Genomic DNA, 22793 nt, shown 5'->3' on the forward strand with positions numbered 1-22793 from the left:
TTGGTGGTCCCTACTTTTGCGTGATGTCTGTGTTGCTTTAGGTTTTTCCCATGGTAGGAATGGAGTTTTAGGGGTGCCTATGACACCTTTTGAAGAGAGCCCAGACTCTGCTGTTGTATCTGCACCCCAGTCTTCCCTGCCCTGTCACCAGTATTTGTCTCACATCATTCAGCCACGGAAATGGCACCTTCCCACTCCCCAGGCAGGGTCTGTAGGTGGGGCTCCCCTCTAAGACTCCAGCTCAGATGGCTCTGGCTGTCTTACTCCCAGCAGGGTGATCAGGAACAAGGAAAGTCAAGTGTTCAGGTGGGTCGTTCTTTTAATAGGTTCTCTTCACTTTAGTCTCTTCACCACAGAACTTTATGAATTTGTTTTGGATTTTTATTTAATATTTATTCCTTGATAAAATTCTTGTGTTCTTTGATTCAAATTTTTGTTTGTGAAAGATGCTGACTTGCTGTCCTCTGTCCCTGCCCCATAAGGCTCTGCTGAGCAGCTGCTGAGCCCTGAGTGTTGGAAAGCCACGCTGAGAGCCCTGGGCTGCTGCGTCCCAAACTGCCAGCAGGGGGCAGCTCTTGCCGAGAGCATGGTGCTTCAAAGCTCTCCGGATGCCCTCTTGTCAGACAAGCAGGTGTGTGGCTTTTGGTGTCTGTTGTTTTTTTTGTCTGTGCATTTCTTTTCCATTCCCTTTGCTATTTAAACAATTGGAACACATTTTACATTTATATCTAAAAAGTTTCTTTTGCCCTAGCCAGTTTGGCTCAGTGGAGAGAACATTGGACTGCAGACTAAAGGGTCCCAGGTTCAATTCTGGTCAAGGGCACCTACCTCAGTTGCAAGCTTGATCCCTGGCCCTGGTTGGGGTACATGTGGGAAGCAACCAATCAATGTGTCTTTCTCACATCAATGTTTCTCTCTCTCTCCCCCACTACCCCCACTGTCTCTTAAAAAAAGAAAAAATATCCTCGGGTGAGGATTAACAAAAAAAAACAAAAATAATTTTTTAATTTAAAAAGTTTCTTTTTTGTGCATTATCTTTAAGAGCTCTGAGCTTTTCTTTGTCATTCACTTGCTTCCTCCCATCCCCCTCTATTGGATCACCTTTCTCTCACGCCTCAGTGATTCTTTTTTTTTTTTTTAAAATATATATTTTATTGATTTTTTACAGAGAGGAAGGGAGAGGGATAGAGAGCTAGAAACATCGATGAGAGAGAAACATCCATCAGCTGCCTCCTGCACACTCCCCACTGGGTATGTGCCCATAACCAAGGTACATGCCCTTGACCGGAATTGAACCTGGGACCCTTGAGTCCGCAGGCTGATGCTCTATCCACTGAGCCAAACCGGTTAGGGCACGCCTCAGTGATTCTTGCCTATCTGATCTAGAGTAGGCTGGGCCTACCCCCTCCCCACCTTAACCCACCTATTTCTTAACCTTATACCACTGGCTCCCTCAGCCAGGGTTTCAGGTAATGTCCCACAGAGCTCTCATCTTGACACATTTTATATGATATGGTCCATCATGAAAATGTATTTGAAATAAATGGTTCCTCTGTTTTAGAAAAAGTTTGAATATGATGATTTACTTTCATGTGCTATATAACTTTGCAACACTATTACAAAGTCAGTCTTCCATCACAGGCTACTGTGATACTCTTCTGCAAGTAGGCATCAGTGAGCAGTTTTAACCAGTCCTTCTCTTCCAGGTAATGGAGACTATACAGTGGCTCTCAAACTTTTTTTATAAGCTTCGCTTATCCACATTGGACTTTAAAAGTTTCGGGTTATTCTCAAAATGGAGTCCTTACGTGGGTGATATGAAGACACTCTTGGGCTATCTTGTGAAAAGGCTGCTTGACTCAGAAATGGATTGCTTGGCCCAAGACCCATCTGCCAGCAGCAAAACAGGTAATATGCTTGAGTGTAACATGGAGGTGGGTGTTTTGACTTTCCATTAAGAAGTGGCTTGAATAGACACATTAAGAGATTTAAATCTTTGAGATAAAACTATCAAAGTGTCAAGCAGGGAAATACATAGCATAGGTGTGAACTCATATACTGTATGTGTCATACCTGTACCTATATTCAGTTAGACAGTAGGTGCTTGCTTCAGCTTGTCTCTGCCCCTCCTTTGTAGGGTGGGGTCCGAAGAAATAGGTTTCAATCTCCATCTCTTTCTTCCTATTACTTATATCACTAAGAAAATGGTCCTGAATATTTAAGCATATATCTTTAAACAAATGTATTGTTATAAAGTTATTCATGGCGTTTTGTAATAAAAATTCAATTCAGGAAATTATACTGTAGTAAATGAAAATGTACTTAGTTACGTTCAGCTTTTGTTTTTATATCAACATAAGCTTATGAGTATAAAGATAATAAGTAGATTATGATTTTTGTTGTTGTTAATCCTCACCTGAGGATATCTTTTCCATTGATTTTTAGAGAGAGTGGGGTGGGGGCGGAGAGAGAAAGACACATGGATTGGTTGCCTCTCCCTCGCCCACCCCGATCTCAAGCCTGCAACCAAGGTATGTGCCCTTGATTGAACCCGGGACCCTTCAGTCTACGGGCTGACGCTCCAACCACTGAGCCAAACTGGGCAGGCAGAAGTAGATTCTTTTGTATAGTGTTATCAGTGATATTGACAAAGGATTCGCTTGTTTCTTGTCTCTAAAAGTTTTTGTTTGTTTCAGTGCTGAGATCCCTGCACTCAGTGATCATCCAGCTGTTTAAGCCATGGATCCTGGTTTTAGAGGACAGTGAAAGGTACGTCATTTTTCAGATATTCACGTTCCTTTGACATTTATAGACTTCAAATAAAAGGTTCTGATGGGGTTTGGCACAAGGGATGCACTGACAGATTTAATCTTTTTTAAGTTAGAGCCATATTTAAATTTAGAAAATGCTTCTTTATGAAAGAAACTTAAGACATTTTCTGTTTGTAGAGTTAGGATTAGTCTGGTTGATCAGAGCTGTTATCTTGATATTTTGAAGCAAAACTGGACACTCAGTTTCAGTTTTCCGTGGTAAAGTTGAACGAGTTTTGGTACTTAATTTCAGAAAAACAGATGCTGCTCTCCTTAATTAGGTGTGGATGATATAACACTAAAAAGATGAGACTAACTTCATTTTATTCAGTACCTCAGTTATTTTTGGAACTAAGTTGGCTTTCCGATTAGTGGGTGGTAATTACCCTTTTAACATGAACTCTGCACTTGAATGAAAGCATTATTTTGTGAGCACTTAAGAGAGAGGTGTAAAGTTGTCCAAATGACCTCTTATAAGTCTTTTCCCCCCTAAAAGCATACAGACAAAAGCTAGGTGAACTTGATGGGCGTTTTGTAAAAATTACAGCAGTGGTAGACATCATAGTATTTAAAGTGTTTTCACAAATACTGATTAATCTGATTCTTAGACTCAGAAAATTAAATGTCTTGCTCCTGCCCCACAGCCTGGGAAGTGGTTTAAATGTGTTTTAGAGCTACATAACACAGTGTTTTCTGTGACTTAGGCAAGCCCTAGACTCTGGGACGTGGAGTAACTTATCATGGCATTTCATTTCTATGTGCATTTCATCTGTTTAAAGCAGCCAGCGCCATTACCCCTGGCTGGAGAGCGATGCTGTGGTGGCCTCAGGCATTGTGCAGCTGTTCACTGACTGCATTGGCTCGCTGCACGAGAGATTTAAAGGTAGGAAGACGTTCTATTATGTCACTTTGTCCCTAAGTCATTCAGGTACTCTTTTGCCTCTGCTTTCCTACTTTTTTAGATTTTATTTTAATTAGTATGCAGTCCTCCTTGACTAAAGGAAGTCACTCATACAGTATTTAGTGTAGTTTGTAACCTCTTTTTTGTGAGTAGCTCTTATTTTCATCAGCTGTGGAAAATATACAGCCTCCCTCTTTCAAATATTGTCAGTCCCCCTTTTGTCTTCTAGGATTTTGACTTTTTTTTTTTAAATGTTTTCTATTTCTATTTTTCTGTATTTCATTTTGGGAAAATCTCGAGGTTTCTTTTCCAACTTACTCAGTGTCTCTATAGCTATGTCTAATCAGTTTTTAAAAATACCTATTGAATTCCTCATTTCAGTTTCCAGAAGTTTTATTTATTTTTCAAGTCCAACCTGATAATTTTTTAAAAATATATTTTTATTGATTTCAGAGAGGAAGGGAGAGGGAGAGAGAGATAGAAACATCAATGATGATAGGGAATAATTGATTGGCTGCCTCCTGGACGCCCCCCACTGGGGATCCAGCCTGCAACCCAGGCAGGTGCCCTTGACTGGAATTGAACCCCAGACCCTTCAGTCTGCAGGCCAACACTCTATCCACTGAGCCAAACCGGTTAGGGCTACCTGATCATTTTTGACAGGATCTTATTTCTTTCTTTTATTTAAAATTCCAGTTTTCACTTCTTTAAAATGTTTAAACACGCCTGTTTCCTTTATGATCTTTGTGCAATAATTGCCTTATCTGAAGTTCCCATTGCAGGGCGGCTTATGCTGCCATTGGTTGTTCTTTCAAACTCTTATTTTGGGTGTTTTGTAATTTTGTATTCTAAGCCCATGTTTAGAGAGATTTTATCTTAGGGAGATTCTGTAAAGGCGAGAAAATACGCATTTGGCCAATTGTAACTATGTGCTTTCTTCTTGGCTTGGGGTCTCTCACGTCACACACTTTCATGAAAGCCAAGTCCAAACTACACTTGCAGGCAGTCCTCAGTTACCACAGTAAACCTTTTTTTCCCTCTCTAAATCCAAGTCCAGGCCAAGGCAGGGAAGGTGCCTTCCCTGAATCAATGAGAGTCTAGTCCTCGGAAGATCTTGTCTTCTGTCTCCTGCGCTGTTAAAACCCAGCATACGCAAACAGTCCAGGCATCTGTGGCCTCGGTATCAGTTTACCCCCCTGGTTTCCTGGCCTCTCCTTGCTTTGGCTCCTGGTGTTTTATTCCATTGAGTGTACTATGCATTTTCAGAGATACTAGTATTTTACTTGGTGTATTGAAATGATTTATATTAGGAGGTTTATGAGCCCATTAGATCCACCCAACTCAGATTCTTGCAGTAGCCGCCTATTTTCCTGTCCAGTTTCTGTTCCTGCCTATTTATTCTGTTCTTGTCCAAAATACTATTTATGTCCTGCTCTTACTCAGAAACTTTTAAGTGTAATGTTATAGCTCAGCATTCAAATATGTCTGGCCCAGTGCATTTCAACATTATGTGATGGTTTTTAAAGGGAAACACTACTCCAGCCATACTGCTCTGCTCCTTGTTCCCTAAAGCCCTTGGACCTTCCCTCTGCCCTCACTTGTGAGGTCACAGAACTTGCTGTGTTTGGGCTGGGACTAGCTCATTCTTATCCTAAGGGATTTCCTCCCAGAGTCTTCTACCTACATGCCCATCCTTATCTAAACAAAACTACCTTTTACCCATATTTAAACAATGCTACCCTTCACCCTGTCTTAAAAGGTTAAACCATGGGTTAATGTTTCATGCTGTAGAGTAAGGACAGGCTTACTAGGAATGAGAAATGGATGGGTACCATGTGTTATGCTCATGTTTTTCAAAAGTGAGTGTTGAGAAACACTGTCAGCTTTCTGTCCTCATTGCGTGTGGCTCTCTCTCCTATGACCGACTGTGCTGCATTCCTGTGCATAGAACCTGAAGGCTGAAACCATTTGTTTCAGACTAAATGCTCCTTATGTTGACATTAGCTCTGGAGGCACTAAAGCAGTCCATTCTTGTGAGAATAATACTGAGTGATCCAGGTTGCAGAAGAATGTGAGATTTCTTTTAGAATGACGTACCTGAATGACAGTTGATAGTCTGGTTACATTTCTCTTTGAAGAATATTGGATTCCTTCAAGGTTCCAAAGGACCAAAGTACCTAGGCAAGAGACTGAATTCATGCTGAGGGCCACAGACTAAAGGGGTATCTGGAAGTGGTTAGGGTTGTGGAAGTGTACTTGCATTAAAAAGCCATCTATTTAGAAGATTTGAAGAAAAACTGTTCAACCCTGCTAGCTCCCACACATCAGCTGCTCATTCCAGTTACCCCAGTAATTAAAGAACCATTCTTTATTATTAACCTGCCTCCAGGATTTCCCCCCTGGCATGTGAAAATCTTTGATTTTTTAAAAAATGAATCATATGTGAGCATTTATTCCAATAATGCTGGATGAAAATCTTTGAAAGTGGGTAATTACTGAGAACCTTAGGTTTTAGACTTTTAGTTCAAATTGGTATTTTATATTATTATTTTAAAAGGTAAATCAAGAGGTCTTAACGGTATTTCCTTTTTCAGCTTTAGGTAATCTGTTGCCAGGTGATGCAGGGGCCCTTCAGTTACACCTGATGCATTATTGTGAAACGTGTACAGCGCCCAAAATGCCAGAGTTCATCCTGTACACTCTTCACAGTGCCTACCAGAAGCTCCCGTGGAGGGACCTGCACCCCGACCAGATGCTCATGGAGGCCTTCTTCAAAGTAAGCCCTTCACTCCATGTCCTGGAGAGCGTGGCTTCCGGGCACAGCCTGTGCCCCTTCACTGTGGGTTTTCGGCACAGTTGCCAGGAGTGCCAAAGTGGACTGTGCCCGCATTCTGTGTGGCCCGAACGGTAGTTGTGTAAAGCATCTTCTCATGGAAACCATCTTATGCTGTTGGTAGATGATTTGGAAACATTTATGGTACCATGTCTAAAAGCCAGAGACAGACTTTGTCAATTGGCGGCCATCCCCTACCAGGGGTGGGCAAACTTTTTGACTCGAGGGCCACAATGGGTTCTTAAACTGGACTAGAGGGCCGGAACAAAAGCATGCATGGAGTGTTTGTGTGAACTAATATAAATTCAAAGTAAAGGAGCGGAGGGGAGAGCAAGAGAACCGGATAGAACAGCCGGATCCGGCCCGTGAGCCGTAGTTTGCCCACGGCTGCCCTAGACCTTAGTAATATTGTCGTGTGAGTACACAGCTTAATGGCAGTGTCACACTCTTTTTGGTGCTTTCTGTGTATGTATGTTTTTCTAGGATAGTATTATTATTACTTACTGGCAAATGTTCTGTTAAGCAAAATGTAAATTGGTACTCAAGTTTCTTTAAGCAGTTATGGCAGGGGATAATCAGGCTGGAGGAGAGAGAAGTACCTTGTAACACCAGTGATGCATCATAATTATGTGAAGCCCGAGGTGGCCTGGAAGAGTGCCCTAGGTGTGTGTGAGCCTGTGGCAGGAGCCGTAGTTACAGAGACCAGTGACACCCTGTGCCACTCACAGACCAGATGGCGGTTTTGTTGTTCTTGTTAAGTTTCTATTTTTAAAAACCGTTTATAATCTTAGCTTTATATGATTGTTTCAGTCTGTTTGTTCATAGTCATCAGTTCATTTGTGTTTACTCTTCATTTCACATTTATTATTGAAGCATCTTATGTGCTTTAATGACTGAAGGCCCAGTTATTTATGGCAGTTAGTAAAGTGTACTGCAGTCTCTTAATGCTCTAGATGGAAACCCGCCCAGAGCTGCTCTTGTCAGCCCCCCCCTCCCCCCCGCCCAGCTCCCAGTAGCTCTGGCGGAAGCTGAGGACAATTGTCTTAGAGAAATACAGGGTTCAGAGTGACTCACAGGGAGGTTGAGCAGGGGAGACAGGCACGAAGTAGATATTCATTACCATTATGATATGGAAGGGCATGTTTGTTTAAAGAGCTGTGAGGTAGCATCTGAGGAAGAGAGCAGCCTTGGCTGTATGAGAGATTTAGAAGAGTGGTCTGAAGGGATGATGCTGTAGACTTCGTGACTCCAGGAGTTTTAGTCTAGTGATGACCCTGGCCTGCCAGAAACTGGGGACCTTTTAGTTCTATGTTCCTTGTTGAGGGGGTTGAGGGTGAGGATAGAGAGCAGGTTATAAAGGAGGATTATGAATCATTTTCCAAAAGGAAGAGGAAAAGTAGTTAGCATGGTATAATGATAGTGAGAATGGGAGGACATGAATCATCACCAAATCCCATTGATTGTGACTTTATAGAGTAGAGCTTCTTTTTTTTTTAAATTTTATTTTGTTGTTTAAAGTATTACAAATAATAGTACATATGTCTCCTTTTTTCCCCTATTGACATCCTCCCGGCCTCCCCTATATGGTAGAGCTTCTTAATCTTCATTGGGAAAGGAAAAATTTATAGCTAGCCATGTTTTATTTTAAACAGACTGGAAATAGGCTTATAAGATAACTTTGACATTGATAATGTACTTTATAATACATTTGTCACTCCCTCATCCCTCATAATAATTTAAAATAAGATTTAATTAAATATTATACCATCATCAAAAATTATAAAGACTAATAGAGACATTTTTGAAACATAACATTACTCTAAAAAGGAGTTTAGTATAGATACACTAGTATAGTGGTTCTCAAAGTGTGGTTCCAGGACCAGCAGCATCAGTACCACCTTGGGACTTGTTAGCAATGCAGATTTCTGCACCCGCCCCCTGAGGTAGGAAATGAAAGGTTCCAAGGGTGGGACCCTGCAGTCTGTGTGTTAGCAGGTCCTCCAGATGGTTCTGACACATGCTCGGCTGTGGGGGATATTGACCGGTAGATCTCACCCTTGTCTTGACGTGTGAGGACTGCAATGGGCCCTTAGCACCAGTGGCCCTGGCAGGGATTCCCGCCGGGTAAGAGCTGGGGATGCGCTTTCCTCTCCTGCTGAGAAGCAGTAGAAGCAGCAGTGAACTCCAAACAAGCTGCAGACTGTACACTCACTACATGTGGAAGGAAAGACTGTTAACTCTAAATCTCTGGGGGGCAGGATTATGGGTGACTTCTATAATCTGGAAAAAGATGTTAATTTTAAGAATATAATTGAGTAAACATTGATTTATACACATTTCCAAGATACATAGATAGCTTAAAGCAAAACAGTGGTTTTAATTTGTTTTCTTTCAGGTGGAACGTGGAAGCCCCAAGAGCTGCTTCTTATTTTTGGGGTCTGTCCTCTGCGAAGTCAACTGGGTCAGTGTGCTCTCTGATGCCTGGAGTCCTAGTCCCTTCCCCGAGACGCGGAGCATGGTTGTCTGCCTCCTTTTCATGATGATTTTATTGGCAAAGGAAGACCAACTGGTTGACCAGCCGGTAAGTTTGGAGACCTGGGATACAGCCTGGCAGTCTGGATCCTCACTCTCGACAAAACTGTCGTTGATCAGTTGTTGCCCTGATGCCTCTCTCCCTGTGACACTGCTTGGCACGTGGGATGCTCTGTTTTCTTGGATAATTCATAATCTAACTTAGATTATGAAGGGCACCACATTAAGTCAGAATATAAAAATAATGTTATTTTACATTTCATTAATTGCTAGTTCTAACACCAGATCAGAGAATCCCTTTGAAAATTGGGTTCTGAATGCTTACAGATCTTTTTGTGATTTTGCCCTGACTTTGGCTGTTCCTTTCACTAGTACTCCTAACTTGAGTAGATAGTTATTTGACATCTTAACTGTTCTGTGCGTATCAAATAGGCCATCTTAGTGGTCACTTCCAAGACTAATTAGAAACATATTTCTGGAAAGTGGAAGCTCTGGAAATAAAGAACTGTGTGTTTCATTTTTAGGACTCGCCTCTACTTAGTCTCCTTGGGCAGACGAGCTCCCTTTCATGGCATCTTGTGGATATGGTGTCGTATCAGAGTGTGCTAGGTTATTTCAGCAGCCACTACCAGCCCTCCATCCTCCTGGCTAAGGAATCTTCTGCTGAATTAATTGTGAAGCTCCTAAAAGTGGCCGCAGGCCTCTCCATTCCTACTGACAGCCAGAAACATCTTGTAAGTTGAGGGGGTGCTTTAAAAGGCAGAGTGTTCTTCAGGGCTGGCGATGGCGTGAGTGATGCTGAGGGCAGCCTTGAACTCTGTGACAGCCCATCCGTGAAAGTGGGAGGGTATCGACACGTGTGCTCATGTTTTGGCCTCTTGGATCTTTTCGTTTTGGTAAGCCTTTACTTGCTAGCAGTGTCACATGCTCACAAGAGGCCAAAATGATTATGGTTTAGTGGTCTGAATGTCATTGGCAGCAGAATGGCAGGGAAGTGATGAGTTTGGTCCCCAACTCACTGTCATTCTGATCTTGGTTTTCTCATCTGAATTGGAAATAATACCTCACCTCAAAGTGTTGTTGTGAGGATTAAATTAAATAACAAACATAAAAATTTTTGGAAAAGTTTCTGGCCGGTAATTAGTGTGTAGTTAATGTGTTAAGGTAGTAAAAAAGGAAGAGTGATCTACAGGAATTTGGGGGACTAGAGGCCCTAGTCTAAGTGTTACCATGGATTTGCATGTCCCTAGACACAGGGCCCTTAGACACCCCTGCTGCGTGGCTTCCTGCTCTGTCCTCCATTCACACAGCTTGCATGGATTCATTTGAATGATTCTTTGTTTTATTGTCAGGATGCAGTCCCAAAATGCCGAGCCTTCATTCATCAGATGGTTCAATTCCTCAGTTCCCTGGAACAAAATGGAAAAATCACCCTAGCCATCCTAGAACAGGAAATGTCTAAGCTCCTAGATGATATCATTGTCTTTAACCTGCCTGGTAAGTGACCACTGGAAGGTCGTGTATTTATTCAGTAAATGAATTCCTGTTGTCTATAAGGCATTATGACATCAGAAAGATGGACAAGTTACAGTCATTTCTGTTTCCAGAGAAGCAGAGGCAAATGCATAAAGTGAAAATTGACAGAACTAGGAAGAAAAATGTCAGATTCAGAGAAATGTGAGAGATTTTGACACATACCTCACAGTAATTGATAGGTCAAATAGACAATCAGTAAGACTATAGGAAGTCTGGATGTGCTGGCATGTAGCGAATGATGTACCTGTTTCATATAGATCGTGTAGGTATGGAGTAAGATGATGCACCTAGCGTTTAGTACCAGCTTGCAAGCCACAACATTCAGAGAATGTTAAAGGAAAGAAAGGGAAATTAGAAAGCAGTACTGGAGAAGCTGTTTTAGAGGTGATCCTGTGATTGGGCCATGAAGTTTGAATAACAGCTTACCAGGCAAAGGAGAGAAAGGTATTTTAGAAAGATCTTAATCAGAAGAATGATGGGATCAGATCTCATTTTTACGAAAGTGTTTGTTGGCTCAGTTGATGACTAATAGAAGGGGAGAGGCTGAGATCTGTTAGGAGGCTTAGTGCAGTCATTTTTTATTCCCATGAGTCATAATTAAAGGTAAATTAAAATTGCTGTTCAGATGAAATTCAGAGTTAAGCCTTTAAAGTCCTTGCTTGATGATAAGTAGGTCTTATAGTGACATTAAATTAGGGTTTATTTAATGTTGCACAAGTGGGTGAATTTGGTCGGATGGGTGTGATGAGTAAGATCTCCCTACTCCCATGGACATAAACACTGAAGCCGTGATGTGAGAAAGCCACAAGTCTATCCAGTAAAAAAGTGTGTACCCAACTCCAGGGGAGCTAGAAATGGCAAAGACTGTACCTATTGAATAGTTTCTCCATGCACTCCCAGGGAAGTAGATTATCTATTTTTTAATGTAAAAAAGAAATCTACCTTAGTAACCGACTCATTGGCAGTTATCTTGTAAAATGAAGTTGCTCTTTTTCTTGTGTACTATTCTCTTTTTGCATCTTAATTTTTTTGAGAGCCATTTATATTACCAGCCTATTTTTTTGAGAGCCATTTATATTACCAGCCTATCTATTTTTATTATTCAAAAAGCAAATAAATAGAAGATCTGCTATTAGGATCTATTTTTTTTTGTTATGGTTTTTTTTTAAGGTTTTTCCTCCTTTTATCCTGTAGAATTGACAGCTTTGGCATTGCAGGTGGTACTGTTTCTAATGAGTTTATCTAGTGAGAGCTGAGATCTATGCATTTGGTTTTCCAAATGAGTAAAGTTGGGGAAATAATGGCTAATTAAGCATGTGCTGATAAGTGAGTTACTCTTTCACACCAGCTTGATATGTCTGTTTATTAAAGTATTGCTCGGCCACACTGCTTAACCAGGGACCTTGCAGCAGTTCCTGCCCTTACAGAGCACTCGTGTGCTTCATTCTATCTTAAAAGCTAAATGCCATCCACACTCTTCTTTCTCCTCTGAGGTCAGCCACAGAGCTGTAAAACCTGCCTGGAGAGCAGCTTAGGAGAAAGCACTAAGTCACATGCATACACCTTCGGCCACCTTTCTCAGTGTGTCTGTATCCCCCGCAGACGTGGACAGCCAGACGCGCCACATGGCCCTCAGCAGCCTCTTCATGGAAGTCCTGATGATGATGAACAACGCAACTATTCCAACGGCCGAGTTCCTCCGGGGCAGTGTCCGGACCTGGATTGAGCAAAAGGTGCACGGGCTGGTTGTCCTGCCCCTTTTAACCGCCACCTGCCAGAGCCTGGCTTCTGTCCGTCACATGGCCGAGATGACGGAGGCCTGCATCACTGCCTACTTCAGGGAAGGTGAGGAGCCATCTCCTGCTCTCTGTAAAGTTGATGCTTCAGAATGCATTTGGTCTTTCTCATAAAGATCTGCACTTAGCATGAGAACCCGTGACCAGTGTCTGTTGGTACAGGCGTGTTTCAGGGGAGGGAACCTCTCTACTCCATTTTACTAGTGGAGTATCAGGCCAGCCTTTCATGATAGACACATCGTATGTGTCACAGGCCCAGGCATAGTCCTCCAAGGAAGTGCTATAAACCAGAATCTATATAATAATGACCCACCATATTAATTTCTTCTATTTTGCCACTTGTTAAAATGAGTTTTCATAGGACTCCTTTGATTGTTTTTTTGTCGCATCTCTTAAACTATTATGAAGAGGTCACCCTCCCCTCTCCCCACACCACCACCACCTTCCTTTTACCTTTGTTATTCTCTATCTCTGTCACGTTCTGGAAACAATCTGGTCTGGTTAAGAAGAGTTGCAGAGAGCACTTCTCCACTCACACCCAGATGCACACCGTGGTGTGCACATAGGCGAGAAGGGAGGGAACTGGAGGGAGAATGCCAGGAAGAGCTGTATTCTGCCCTTTTTGACAACCCATGAACCCCCATGGGAGGTGATATGCACGTCACCATGTCACCCTGTGCTAATTCCCCCCAAAGAATTGAGAACCATTAGGATGCCACCCCTGCTTCAAATTGTTTGTGTACTAAAATAAAAATTATTATTTTTTTTAAATTTGTGAAACATTTTCAAGGATTTCTGTTGAGATAAGATTCAAAAATATGATGTATAGAATAATAATAATCTCCCTTGGAAAATGTAAGTATTTATAACATAAACGGTTCTACAGTTAGAACTTTCAGATGACTGGGCCAGGCAGTGTCTACATGTGATTTTAATGATCACAACAAGATGAGAAAGGTGGTTTATAAAAATGCAGCGCCGGATTCTGATTTCTTGGCCCTCTCCGGTGGCTGGCCAGGCACCGGCATTTAGCAGGCCGCTTTCCAGTCTAAGCTCAGGCCTGTTTCGCTGTTGTGGCTCTAGCGCCACTGTGGGCAGTGTCTTTTTGACGTGAAGCTTAAAGGGAAGAGACTCACTGGAGAAGTTCCATCATTTGAATCTGGCGTTGACCTGCGCTCTCCTCTTGGTGTTCTTTTCGTAGGCTCCCTCCATCAGATTGTAGGATGGGGCCCCATCCTGGTGTCCCTTCAGGTTCCTGAGCTCACCATAGAAGAGTTTCTGCAGGAGTGCCTGTCCCTCGGCAGTTACTTGACTCTCTATGTCTACCTGCTGCAGTGTCTCAATAGCGAGCAGACGCTGAGGAACGAAATGAAAGTGCTGCTCCTCCTAAGCAAGTGGTTGGAACAGGTGTATCCAAGGTGGGTTGGCCCTCTGGCTGCTGGTCAGACTCATTGGGTTTGGGTCACTTGGAATGTAGGCTTGAAGTCAGTGTTCACTTAAGTTCACAGAACCAAGTGAAACAGAAGCAAACAGGCTATGAGGTACAGGAACACTTGTTTTAGAAAGATTTTTACTTTCATGGGCTAATTTTCTGAGCAGGTTTTTTATGTCCTAAAACAGGCATTTTGAAGCACCAGCCTTTAGCTTCCTTATCAGTTCAGTAGGGATAACAGTGTTTACCTAATAGGGTTGTTGTGAGGATCCAGTAAAGGAACATAAAGCTCACGCAGTGTCTGGCATGCTGCAGGTATTTAATAAATGGTAGCTGTTACAGTCCCCTTACTTTATTAGCATTGTTACCCTTCAGCTTAAGCTTTAAAAGTACTAAATGCCCCTTACATTTAAGACTCATATGTGGACTTTCAGTTAAATGGGAGTAGAAAAAATCCCCTTCTAATGTTATTTCCTCCTGGCCTCCCTCCAGGTCTGTGCAGGAAGAGGCAAAGCTGTTTCTGTGGTGGCACCAAGTCCTGCAGCTGTCCCTGATTCAGACGGAGCAGAACGACCCGGTCCTGACCGAATCGGTCATTCGAATCCTGCTCCTGCTTCAGAGCCGGCAGAACCTGCTGGCCGAGGAGAGGCTCAGCTCGGGGATTCTGGGGGCGATTGGCTTTGGCCGGAAGTCACCCCTGTCGAACAGGTGAGGAAGCGCCTGTGCTGCTGTCTGGCCTCGGCGTCTGCACCCACCCAGGGTTGTGAGACGTGAGTAGGTTTTTGACGTAGGGACTAGGTTTCCCTTAAAGACTAAGGAAAAATGATCAAGGCCTGGTCACATCTCCTGACTTTAAAATCATGTTTATATTGTTCTCATTTTAAAACAATTTTGGTTTTATGTTCAAAGAATTGTTTTTGTGTGTGTTTTTTAGTAATGTCTCTTGTTGTATTTTGACTTTGTAACCTGACCACACTGCTGCTTTCTTCTTGCCTTGGAGCCCGTGGCGGTGTGTGGGATGAGGTTAAAATGCCCTGTCAGCTGCCTCCCTGAGTGTACTTTCTCAGGGTAATCCGGGTCCCAGCAGGGACTCCCTCTGCTAGGGCTATTAAGTCAAGATGAGTTAAAGTTAACTGAGAGAAGGATCAGCAGTGAGAAACAAATCTAGACTTTTGCTGCTAAGAAGTCCAAGGTCTGAAAGAATTTGCCACTAGCCTCCCATTTTATCTCCTAATATGTACCTCATGCTGGTTTGCCGTTAAAGCCCTTATCAGTGCTCGGAAGAGTTCTCATCCCATTCTGACGTCAGCATTCTTGCGGTCTAGCTCATCCTGTTGTTGCAATTTTGGAGACCACTTGATCCAAACCAGTTAGCATCCTGTTTCTTTGCTTGTGATAGAATTTATCAGACTGTGTGATTCTGATTCACTTAAATTCTGGTGAAATACACATAACACAAAATTTATCATGGTAACCATTTTAAAACGTATGATTCAGTGACATTTAGTACTAGTATATTCACAATGTTGTTGCAACCATCACCGCTAACCTAGTTTCAGAATATTTTCATCACCCCAAATGGCAGTCCATTAAGCAATCACTCCCTCTTAGTCTCTGTGTGTATCCTATTCTGCGCGTCTCATGTCAGTGGAATCGTATAGTACGTGGCTTCATGTCTAGCTTCTCTCCCTTAGCATAACATTCAAGACTCATCCATAGTTTAGCATGTATCAGTGCTTCATTCCTTTTTGGGACTGCATAATATTCCATTGTATGGCTATACCGTACCAGATTTTGTCTATCCATTCATCAGTTGATAGGCGTTTGGGTTTTTCTATCTTTTGGCTATCATGAATAATGCTGTTCTGAAATTTGTTTACAAGTTTTTGTTAGGACAAGCACTCCTTTTAGGTTCATTTGGGTGTATATTCCCAGGAGTGGAATTGCTGGGTCATATCGGTACTCTGTGTTTAAGTTATTGAGGACCCACCAAACTTTCCCACAGCACCTGCACCATTCCTTACATCCCCACCAGCCCTGTCAGAGAGTTCCAGCTCTTCTACATCTTGCCAACACTTTCACTCCTGGTCTGAATTATGCCTACATTGTTTGGGCGGTGATAGTGGAAGGGAAGATTAAGGCTCCTCCTTGATCATATTTAAGAATTTCCCGAAGAGGCTAAAAACAACAGTAGGTCCAGAAATGTGTTAGTCTTGGTTTTTAATAGAAAATATGTTACTTGTTTTTAAGTGGTTACTTCAGTAGTCATTGACTTCTGACCTCTCCCTACGCCCAAGGTTCCGCGTGGTTGCCCGAGGCATGGCCGCCTTCCTTTCTGTTCAGGTTCCTGCCGAGGATCAGATCCGGTTGAAGCCTGGCTCTGAATTATACCTCACCATAAAAGCTCAGCAGGTCAGTGAAAGCAGCTTTCAATGAAGGGGCAGGTGTTTTCCGCCAGAGGTGGAGGGTTGGTGGGGGGAAGCGGGGAGGTGGCTCTGTGGTCTTTACAACGCTGGCGTGATGGCGTGCAGGAGCCCAGCATGCCCTTAGTGCTCTACCTATTGGAAAAGGGGTGCACGTGTGCTGCCCAGATTTTCTACCACGTTCGGTAAAGGTTCCTGCCTGGAGCACTGTTACCACCATGTGGAAGAAGCAGGCCGGTCTGGGATAGAACTTGGGGGCTGGGCACTGGCACTGAGGAAGGGCCACAGCTGAGAGTGATGGAGGTTAGCTGAGCTGTCACTTGAACCAAGGAAATGGTTCCTGTTCTGTGAGTCTGGAGGTTGACCACCGTTGTAATAACCCAACACGGAGAGAATAGTAGCTTGTGAAAAGTTATAGCGTGTTCTAAAATGTGGAAGGTCCCATTCCTGTCATGATTGTCACCTGTCATCAGGCTGGCCAGGTACACAGGTGTGCAATGTAAAATGGTGCACATTCTTGAGAGCTTACTACATGCCAGGCTCAGGTAATCCCTTGATGCTGATCCTCATAACAACCTGGTAGCATAGGAACTTTTATTATCCTCATTTTTATGGATGAGGAAATGGAGAGAGAAAGAAGCTAAGTAATTTGCTGCAAATCTCAGAGCTAATGAGTGCTGGAGCCAGGATTGGGGTTCACTCGCCAGGCCAGCTCGGGGCCCACGCTCTGGCACTCTGCAGTAGTGTCTCTGTTCGTGGTATGTGTCGCTCTGTGGTTAGCTTTGTGGTGTCTCAGGCAGCCACGTTCAGGGTGGTGTCTTGGTTCTTAAGAGCGAAGATCAAGCGGTACAACCAGCAGGTTTTTCACCAGCATCTCTGTTTTTACAATGCCCGAGTTGTGTCCCCAACTGACTAGACAACTGCTGCTTGTGTCTCCAACTGACTAGACAGCCCTGTGTTATGTATGAACTGTCACAAGTCGGCAGATGAGTCTCTGGTTGTGAAGTCAGTGTCCTCGCCGCTGCTGGCACTGGAGGGCAGGGGACAGGCAGTAGGCCAGGTGGCTGCAGCCGTGGCTCTTTGTGGGGAAGGACTGGGCAGCAGTGCAGGCCAGGAAGAGGGGAGGTTGTATGTAGATACGGCAAAAGCCCAGAAGCTGGGGCAGTCTGCCTCCTTTTGTGTGTGGTTAATCAGTGCCTGTGTTGGGACTTCTGATTCCAGATCCATAGCTTCCCCAGAGGCCCACGGTTGTACCAGATGACAACGGTAGGTGTGCCATACCTGCTGGACTCACAAGCATCCAGGTTAAGCTTGGATGGTTAACCTTCTTGCCTTCCCTGTCTTTTAGGCTCTGAGCACACTTGAATCTTTGACATTAAGTAAGCAGTATGTTGAATACCAGGAGCAGATCTCTCAAGTGGCACAATTCATAAAGCACCCTGGCCATTGCCTCCATGATGGGAAAAGCTTCCTGGCTCTTCTGGTGAACCGCCTCTATCCGGAAGTGCATTATCTGGACAACATACGATAGAGACACCGACTCCTCAAACACCGCTGCTGTTTATGTTTACATTTACCTTTGCTGTTGCACAAGTGACTGCTCAGCTTCACCTTGGAGCCCAGTGTGGCCAATGAAGTAGTTGACTGAGATGCAAGTCAGAGGCACTAAAGAATGCTTTTGTGCATGTGCACGTGTGTGTGTGTGTGTGTGTGTGTGTGTGTGTGTGTGTATGTGTGTGTTAGCTCTTAAAACTTCCCTGGACTTGTCAGTTTTTATGTTCATCCAATGAGATAAACTTACAGAACTGGGCTACTCTCAGTTGCCGAACATCCAGGCCACCTCAGTAGGACTCTCCTGTTTTCTTCCAATGTCGAGGCTCCCGTGCCAGATCTAACCACTTTGGGAATCATGTAGAACCCTCACTTTTGAACCACATTCATGTTTTTTCAAAGTAAAACAAGCTTTGAAAATTTCTGCATTTCTCAAATGTGGGAAAGTACATCAGCTTAAAAGTGTTGTTTATTTCTCTCAGAAGGGAGAGAAGATGCTGAATTAAAGTAAGTCATTGTCCAAGATGTGACCACTTGATCCTGATTCTAGTGAACAGCAGAGATGGTGACTAGAGGCCATCCGTCTAAGTCGGGGGTGGCACGCTGGCAGTTTGCGCTGAGCCTGCTGGGCACGGGTGTGTTTGTTTGGTCCACATGTGGAGAGAGTGAAACTGGGCTTACTCTCTCCAGTCCAGTATAGGCATACATTCTCTTCATCCTATCCCAGCCCCTTCCCCCATTCACATCACTTACTTGGCCTCTGTAGACATCTAAATTAGACACAAAATTAGAAATCTGAGTGCCCTATTGGAGGGGGCGGGGGGAGAGAAAGAGGGAGAGAGAGAGCGCTTTGTTCTCTGTTCCTGCTTGGTTCTTCACTCCATTTTGAAACTGAAATGAAGCTAGCAAACCTATTGAAACACTGGTCCGTGGAAACTAGGTCAGGTCAGGAGACAACTGAAGATTGGCTTTTTTTCAGTAGCCACGTGCCTTCTGTTGTTACAGTTCATTTATTACCAAAGCCCGTCTGTCCATCGCCTTGTTCTCTTGTCATTTTTTTTTTTGCTCTTGTCATTTCCCCCAGGAATTGGCCATTTGACTCCTGTAATCATAGTCATAATCCCATTGGCTCCAAATTGATTTTGGTTGTTCATTTGCATAATGTGTCTTTTGTTTATGGGTTACCTGTAGCCCAAAGAAATTTTCCTGAAAATGTCTAACCGTCCCTGGGCACGTTTAGCAGGGGATGGGGACATGGGTTAACAGAGGTAACTTTCTGTTCAGACCTCCTCCTGCAGTGCTTCCCCGAACATGTGCAAACCTGCGGTGGTTCTTTTTTAAGTGGACAGAGCATTCTGCCTCACAGACGTGGCCTGAAGATCACCCCGAGCAGCCTGTAGGTGTGTAGGCCACCCATGGCCATCTCAGATGGGCACCGCTCAGAGCTGTCCTTGCTTCTGCTCCTCTCCATGTTCAAAACCGGTCATTGTCCCGTGATGTGCATGAGAAACTTTTAGAAGCTGTGGACAGTGTAGGGGCTGATTTGGCAACACACTTTTTTTGACAGGAAACATTTTGTGTGCTGTTTTCTTTGAGGAGGATGTAATTATTGATATCCTAGACTGTGAAATTTTTGTGTGACAGTATGTACATTTTAAAGAAAATTATGACTAATCTGTTAATTTTTGAAGGTTTATAATATTTATAATGTATTTGATCTCTAAAAATTATAAAAAATAAAATCATTCTTTAATTGTAGCTGGTGAGAATCTGTTTTTATGCTGTCGAACTCTCTTGTAAAGTTCTTCAGTTGTTAAGGCTGATGCAGATTTTTATGCCTAATGTCATCTAATTTATTTGACAGTCTGCCTTGAATATCAGAGATATTTGGCCAAAGTGCTTCCTCTTTAACTCCCTCATGCTTAACAGAAGGTCTGCTCATGGCACAGGGTCATCTGAGAGGCTCTGGACGGTGCTTTACAGACAATGAGTGAAATAAGCAGTCAGAGAAAGACAAGTATCACATCTCACTCATATGTGGAATCTAATGAACAACATAAACTGATGAACAAAATAGATCCAGAAACACAGAAGCATGGAGCAGATGGACAAATCTTAGAGGGAAGGTGGGGTGGGGGGTAAGGAGAGATTAACCGGGGAATTTATATGCATATATGCATAGCCCATGGACACAGACAATAAATAGTGTGGTGGAGGCCTGGAAGGGGCGGGTGTGGGGTTGAGGAGGTCAATGGGGGGGGAGGGGGAGGGGGAGGGAGGGCATCTGTAATACTTTTAACAATAAAGATTTAAAAAAAAAAAAAAAAGACCCTGAAATAGCCAGAAGGTGGCAATGCTGCTGGGGCCTGGGAATGAAGAGACCCGGCGTGGCCAGTGGCTTTCAGGAAAAAGGAGCCATTGCTGGCAAAAACAGTTGCAGGGCCAGTCCCGGAGACAGTCCCAGAGACAGTCCTGGTGCTGCATGTGGAGGCCGGGATCAGGCAAGGCCAAGCCCCTCCGTGCCCAGCGGTATTGAGGGTGACCTGGTGCAGACTCCTCCCCACACGTGGCCATTGGTGGCATCTGGTGCAGATGTGCTTTGTGCAGATGCGTCCAGCAGCGTTCTGGTCTTGTGAAAAGCACCTCTGCATCTCCACTCATCTCCCCACTCCACAGTGCAGAGGACGGTGAGCTGGGAGGCACGGAGGCTAAGGCTGGGAGGGCCTGCTGATGTGTCTGCTCAGCCCAGTGGGGTCAGGACCCACCCCTACGTGTGTCCCCAAGTCACCTGCAGCTCAAATTTAAGCATCACTCGCCCGCAGATGCCAAGAGGGTACCTCCTTACATTCTGTGCCCTCGCCTGGTCCCTGCCCTGGAGGGTGGTCCCACTAGTGTGGGCCAAACACCAAGTTCACTCCCCTGGACTCTCTGGCGGCATCGACCCTCAGCAGCTGTGCCCTGAGGTTGGCACATTCAGTTGGTGCTGAATGCAAACTCCAGGCCTCAGTTTCACATCAGTTGCTGCCAAAGACTGGCCTCCTTAGCCATCCGCACGACGGGTCCAACAATGAGGCGCTTTGTGCTTCTCCTTTAAAGCTGCCCGCTCTTCATTTTGGGCCAACATGACGGCTTATTTTGAGGCAGTAGTTGATTTTTTCCTGCTCAGTTAACTTTGTCTTAAGCAAAATGTTGGAAATGGGTCTTTTTTTAACGAAGCATCCTCTGCTGTGATCTTCCATGTGCATCCTGGCCAAGCTGGGTGAACTTCTTGGCTTACAACTGGCCCAACCTTGTTCTGGTCCAAGATGATCCTCACACACTATAGAGGCATCCACATCCTGTAGAAGCTGGAGCTGAAGTTTCTTTCAGTCTGACTGGGTTCCTGATTTCTGGTGACAATCACTTGAAAAAAATGAACTACTGACCCTATTTGAGAATAATGTCATTTATTATAACTTATTTTTTTTCTTTTTAAATATGGAACGCTTCACGAATTTGCGTGTCATCCTTGCGTAGGGGCCATGCTAATCTTCTCTGTATCGTTCCAATTTTAGTATATGTGCTGCCAAAGCGAACACAATTATAACTTATTTTCTAATGAGAGATGTAATATCTCTCATAAGCACTGAGGGTTAGAACTTACTTTTCTTTCCATGGCTTAAAATCACCTGTGTTTTCAACTCTTTTTTTCCCTTCCCACATGTCTAGTGTGGCCTTTAAAAACCCAACTTAATGCCTGGCTGGCGTGTCTCGGTGGTTGAGCATTGACCGATGAGCCAGGAGGATACAGTTGATTCCCAGTCAGGGCATATCCCTGGGTTGGGAGCTCGATCCTCAGTGCAGGGTGCGGGGGACACGCAGGAGGCAGTCGATTAATGATTTTCATCATTGATGTTTCTCTCGCTCCCCTCCTCTCTGAAACCAATAAAAATACATATATTTTAAAAACCCAACTTATTTTGGTCATTAAATGTGCATTATTCACTTCTTCATTGTTCAGCATTTTACACACTTGTACAAAGGATATGTTTTTATATATATAATGATGAGAAACAGTAAAAAATGAGAATTGGTTAAGTAAACTGCAAATAAACTAGATTCAAATTTAACGTATACATGGTGGACATGGCTCATTTTTGGCGAGTTGGTTGGCTGGTCTTTTCATCCAGAAATCACACTAAGGGAAAATAGAAAGCTTGTAGTGGGTGGAATCTATGTTCTGTGACATTTCACTACAATGAGCGAGACCTCTAGTTTCAAAGAAAAATTAAACTTTGGGGGTTTAAGAATTGGCATTGACAGGAGGCCACCTGGTGATTCTAGAGACTCAGGAGCACCCGGAGGGTCCATCACATGGTTGGGACCGTGGTAGGAGGGACATGAAGCTGCACGAAGGCTCCCACAGCCTGAGTTCCTGGGTGGGGTTGGGGGAGGGCGCCTCTGGGAGGGCAGAGCTGCCAGGGGAGGGTGGTGTAACCTGCTTGGCATGGTTTGTTAGGAAATCACTTCAGCTTTGGAAGGTTCTTCCTTGGTGTTCCTTTTCATTAACATTTGTAGGACACGCTCTGAATGGGCCAAGATGGTGGGAGGGCAAGCACGTGATGCTGGCCAGATCACTTTCCTACCTGAGACTTTCCCCTCACATTAAAGTGAGAATCATTGAAGCCTTACCTGTCTCCTGGGTTTATAGTGAGAACTCCCTGAGATCACAGAGGAGAAGGGGCTTTGAGGACACAGGGCCCCCAGAAATAGAGGAGCTGTTCCTCTGGAGGGGGTGGGGCTGAACCCAAATGGCCAGGGATGAAGGTGGGTCAAGCCCAGAACTCCTAACCCTTGGTCTCAAAGGTCCCTCTAGCCTGAAGGTAGACACCTGTCTCTCATCCACTCTGGGCATGGGATATGTGTGAACACTCAGCTCCTCACCCCCACCCCAGTGTCATTTCCATCCGAAGGCAGGGGGACTACCTTCAGTGTGGATT

General features: G+C 44.0%; 1 protein-coding gene across 2 annotated transcripts in view; it reads left to right on the forward strand.

Moving 5' to 3' along the window:
• Window positions 1–19573, forward strand: part of EPG5 (ectopic P-granules 5 autophagy tethering factor) — an 88409-nt gene extending 68836 nt beyond the window's left edge. The window contains exons 32-44 of one of the 2 annotated variants that reach the window (XM_080684728.1): window positions 483–631; window positions 1707–1908; window positions 2697–2769; window positions 3590–3693; window positions 6306–6487; window positions 8940–9125; window positions 9601–9810; window positions 10429–10573; window positions 12215–12457; window positions 13610–13826; window positions 14333–14548; window positions 16138–16252; window positions 17612–19573. In XM_080684728.1, the coding sequence (XP_080540854.1) occupies window positions 483–631; window positions 1707–1908; window positions 2697–2769; window positions 3590–3693; window positions 6306–6487; window positions 8940–9125; window positions 9601–9810; window positions 10429–10573; window positions 12215–12457; window positions 13610–13826; window positions 14333–14548; window positions 16138–16252; window positions 17612–17794 (2225 nt within the window). In that variant the 3' untranslated portion in view covers window positions 17795–19573. The remainder of the gene's footprint in view (window positions 1–482; window positions 632–1706; window positions 1909–2696; window positions 2770–3589; window positions 3694–6305; window positions 6488–8939; window positions 9126–9600; window positions 9811–10428; window positions 10574–12214; window positions 12458–13609; window positions 13827–14332; window positions 14549–16137; window positions 16253–17611) is intronic. The other variant, XM_080684729.1, reaches the window with a different exon arrangement.
• The last annotated feature ends 3220 nt before the right edge of the window (window positions 19574–22793 follow it).

This window comes from Plecotus auritus (assembly GCF_963455305.1).
Source record: "Plecotus auritus genome assembly, chromosome: 8".
In the NCBI taxonomy this organism is placed as follows: Eukaryota; Metazoa; Chordata; class Mammalia; order Chiroptera; family Vespertilionidae; genus Plecotus; species Plecotus auritus.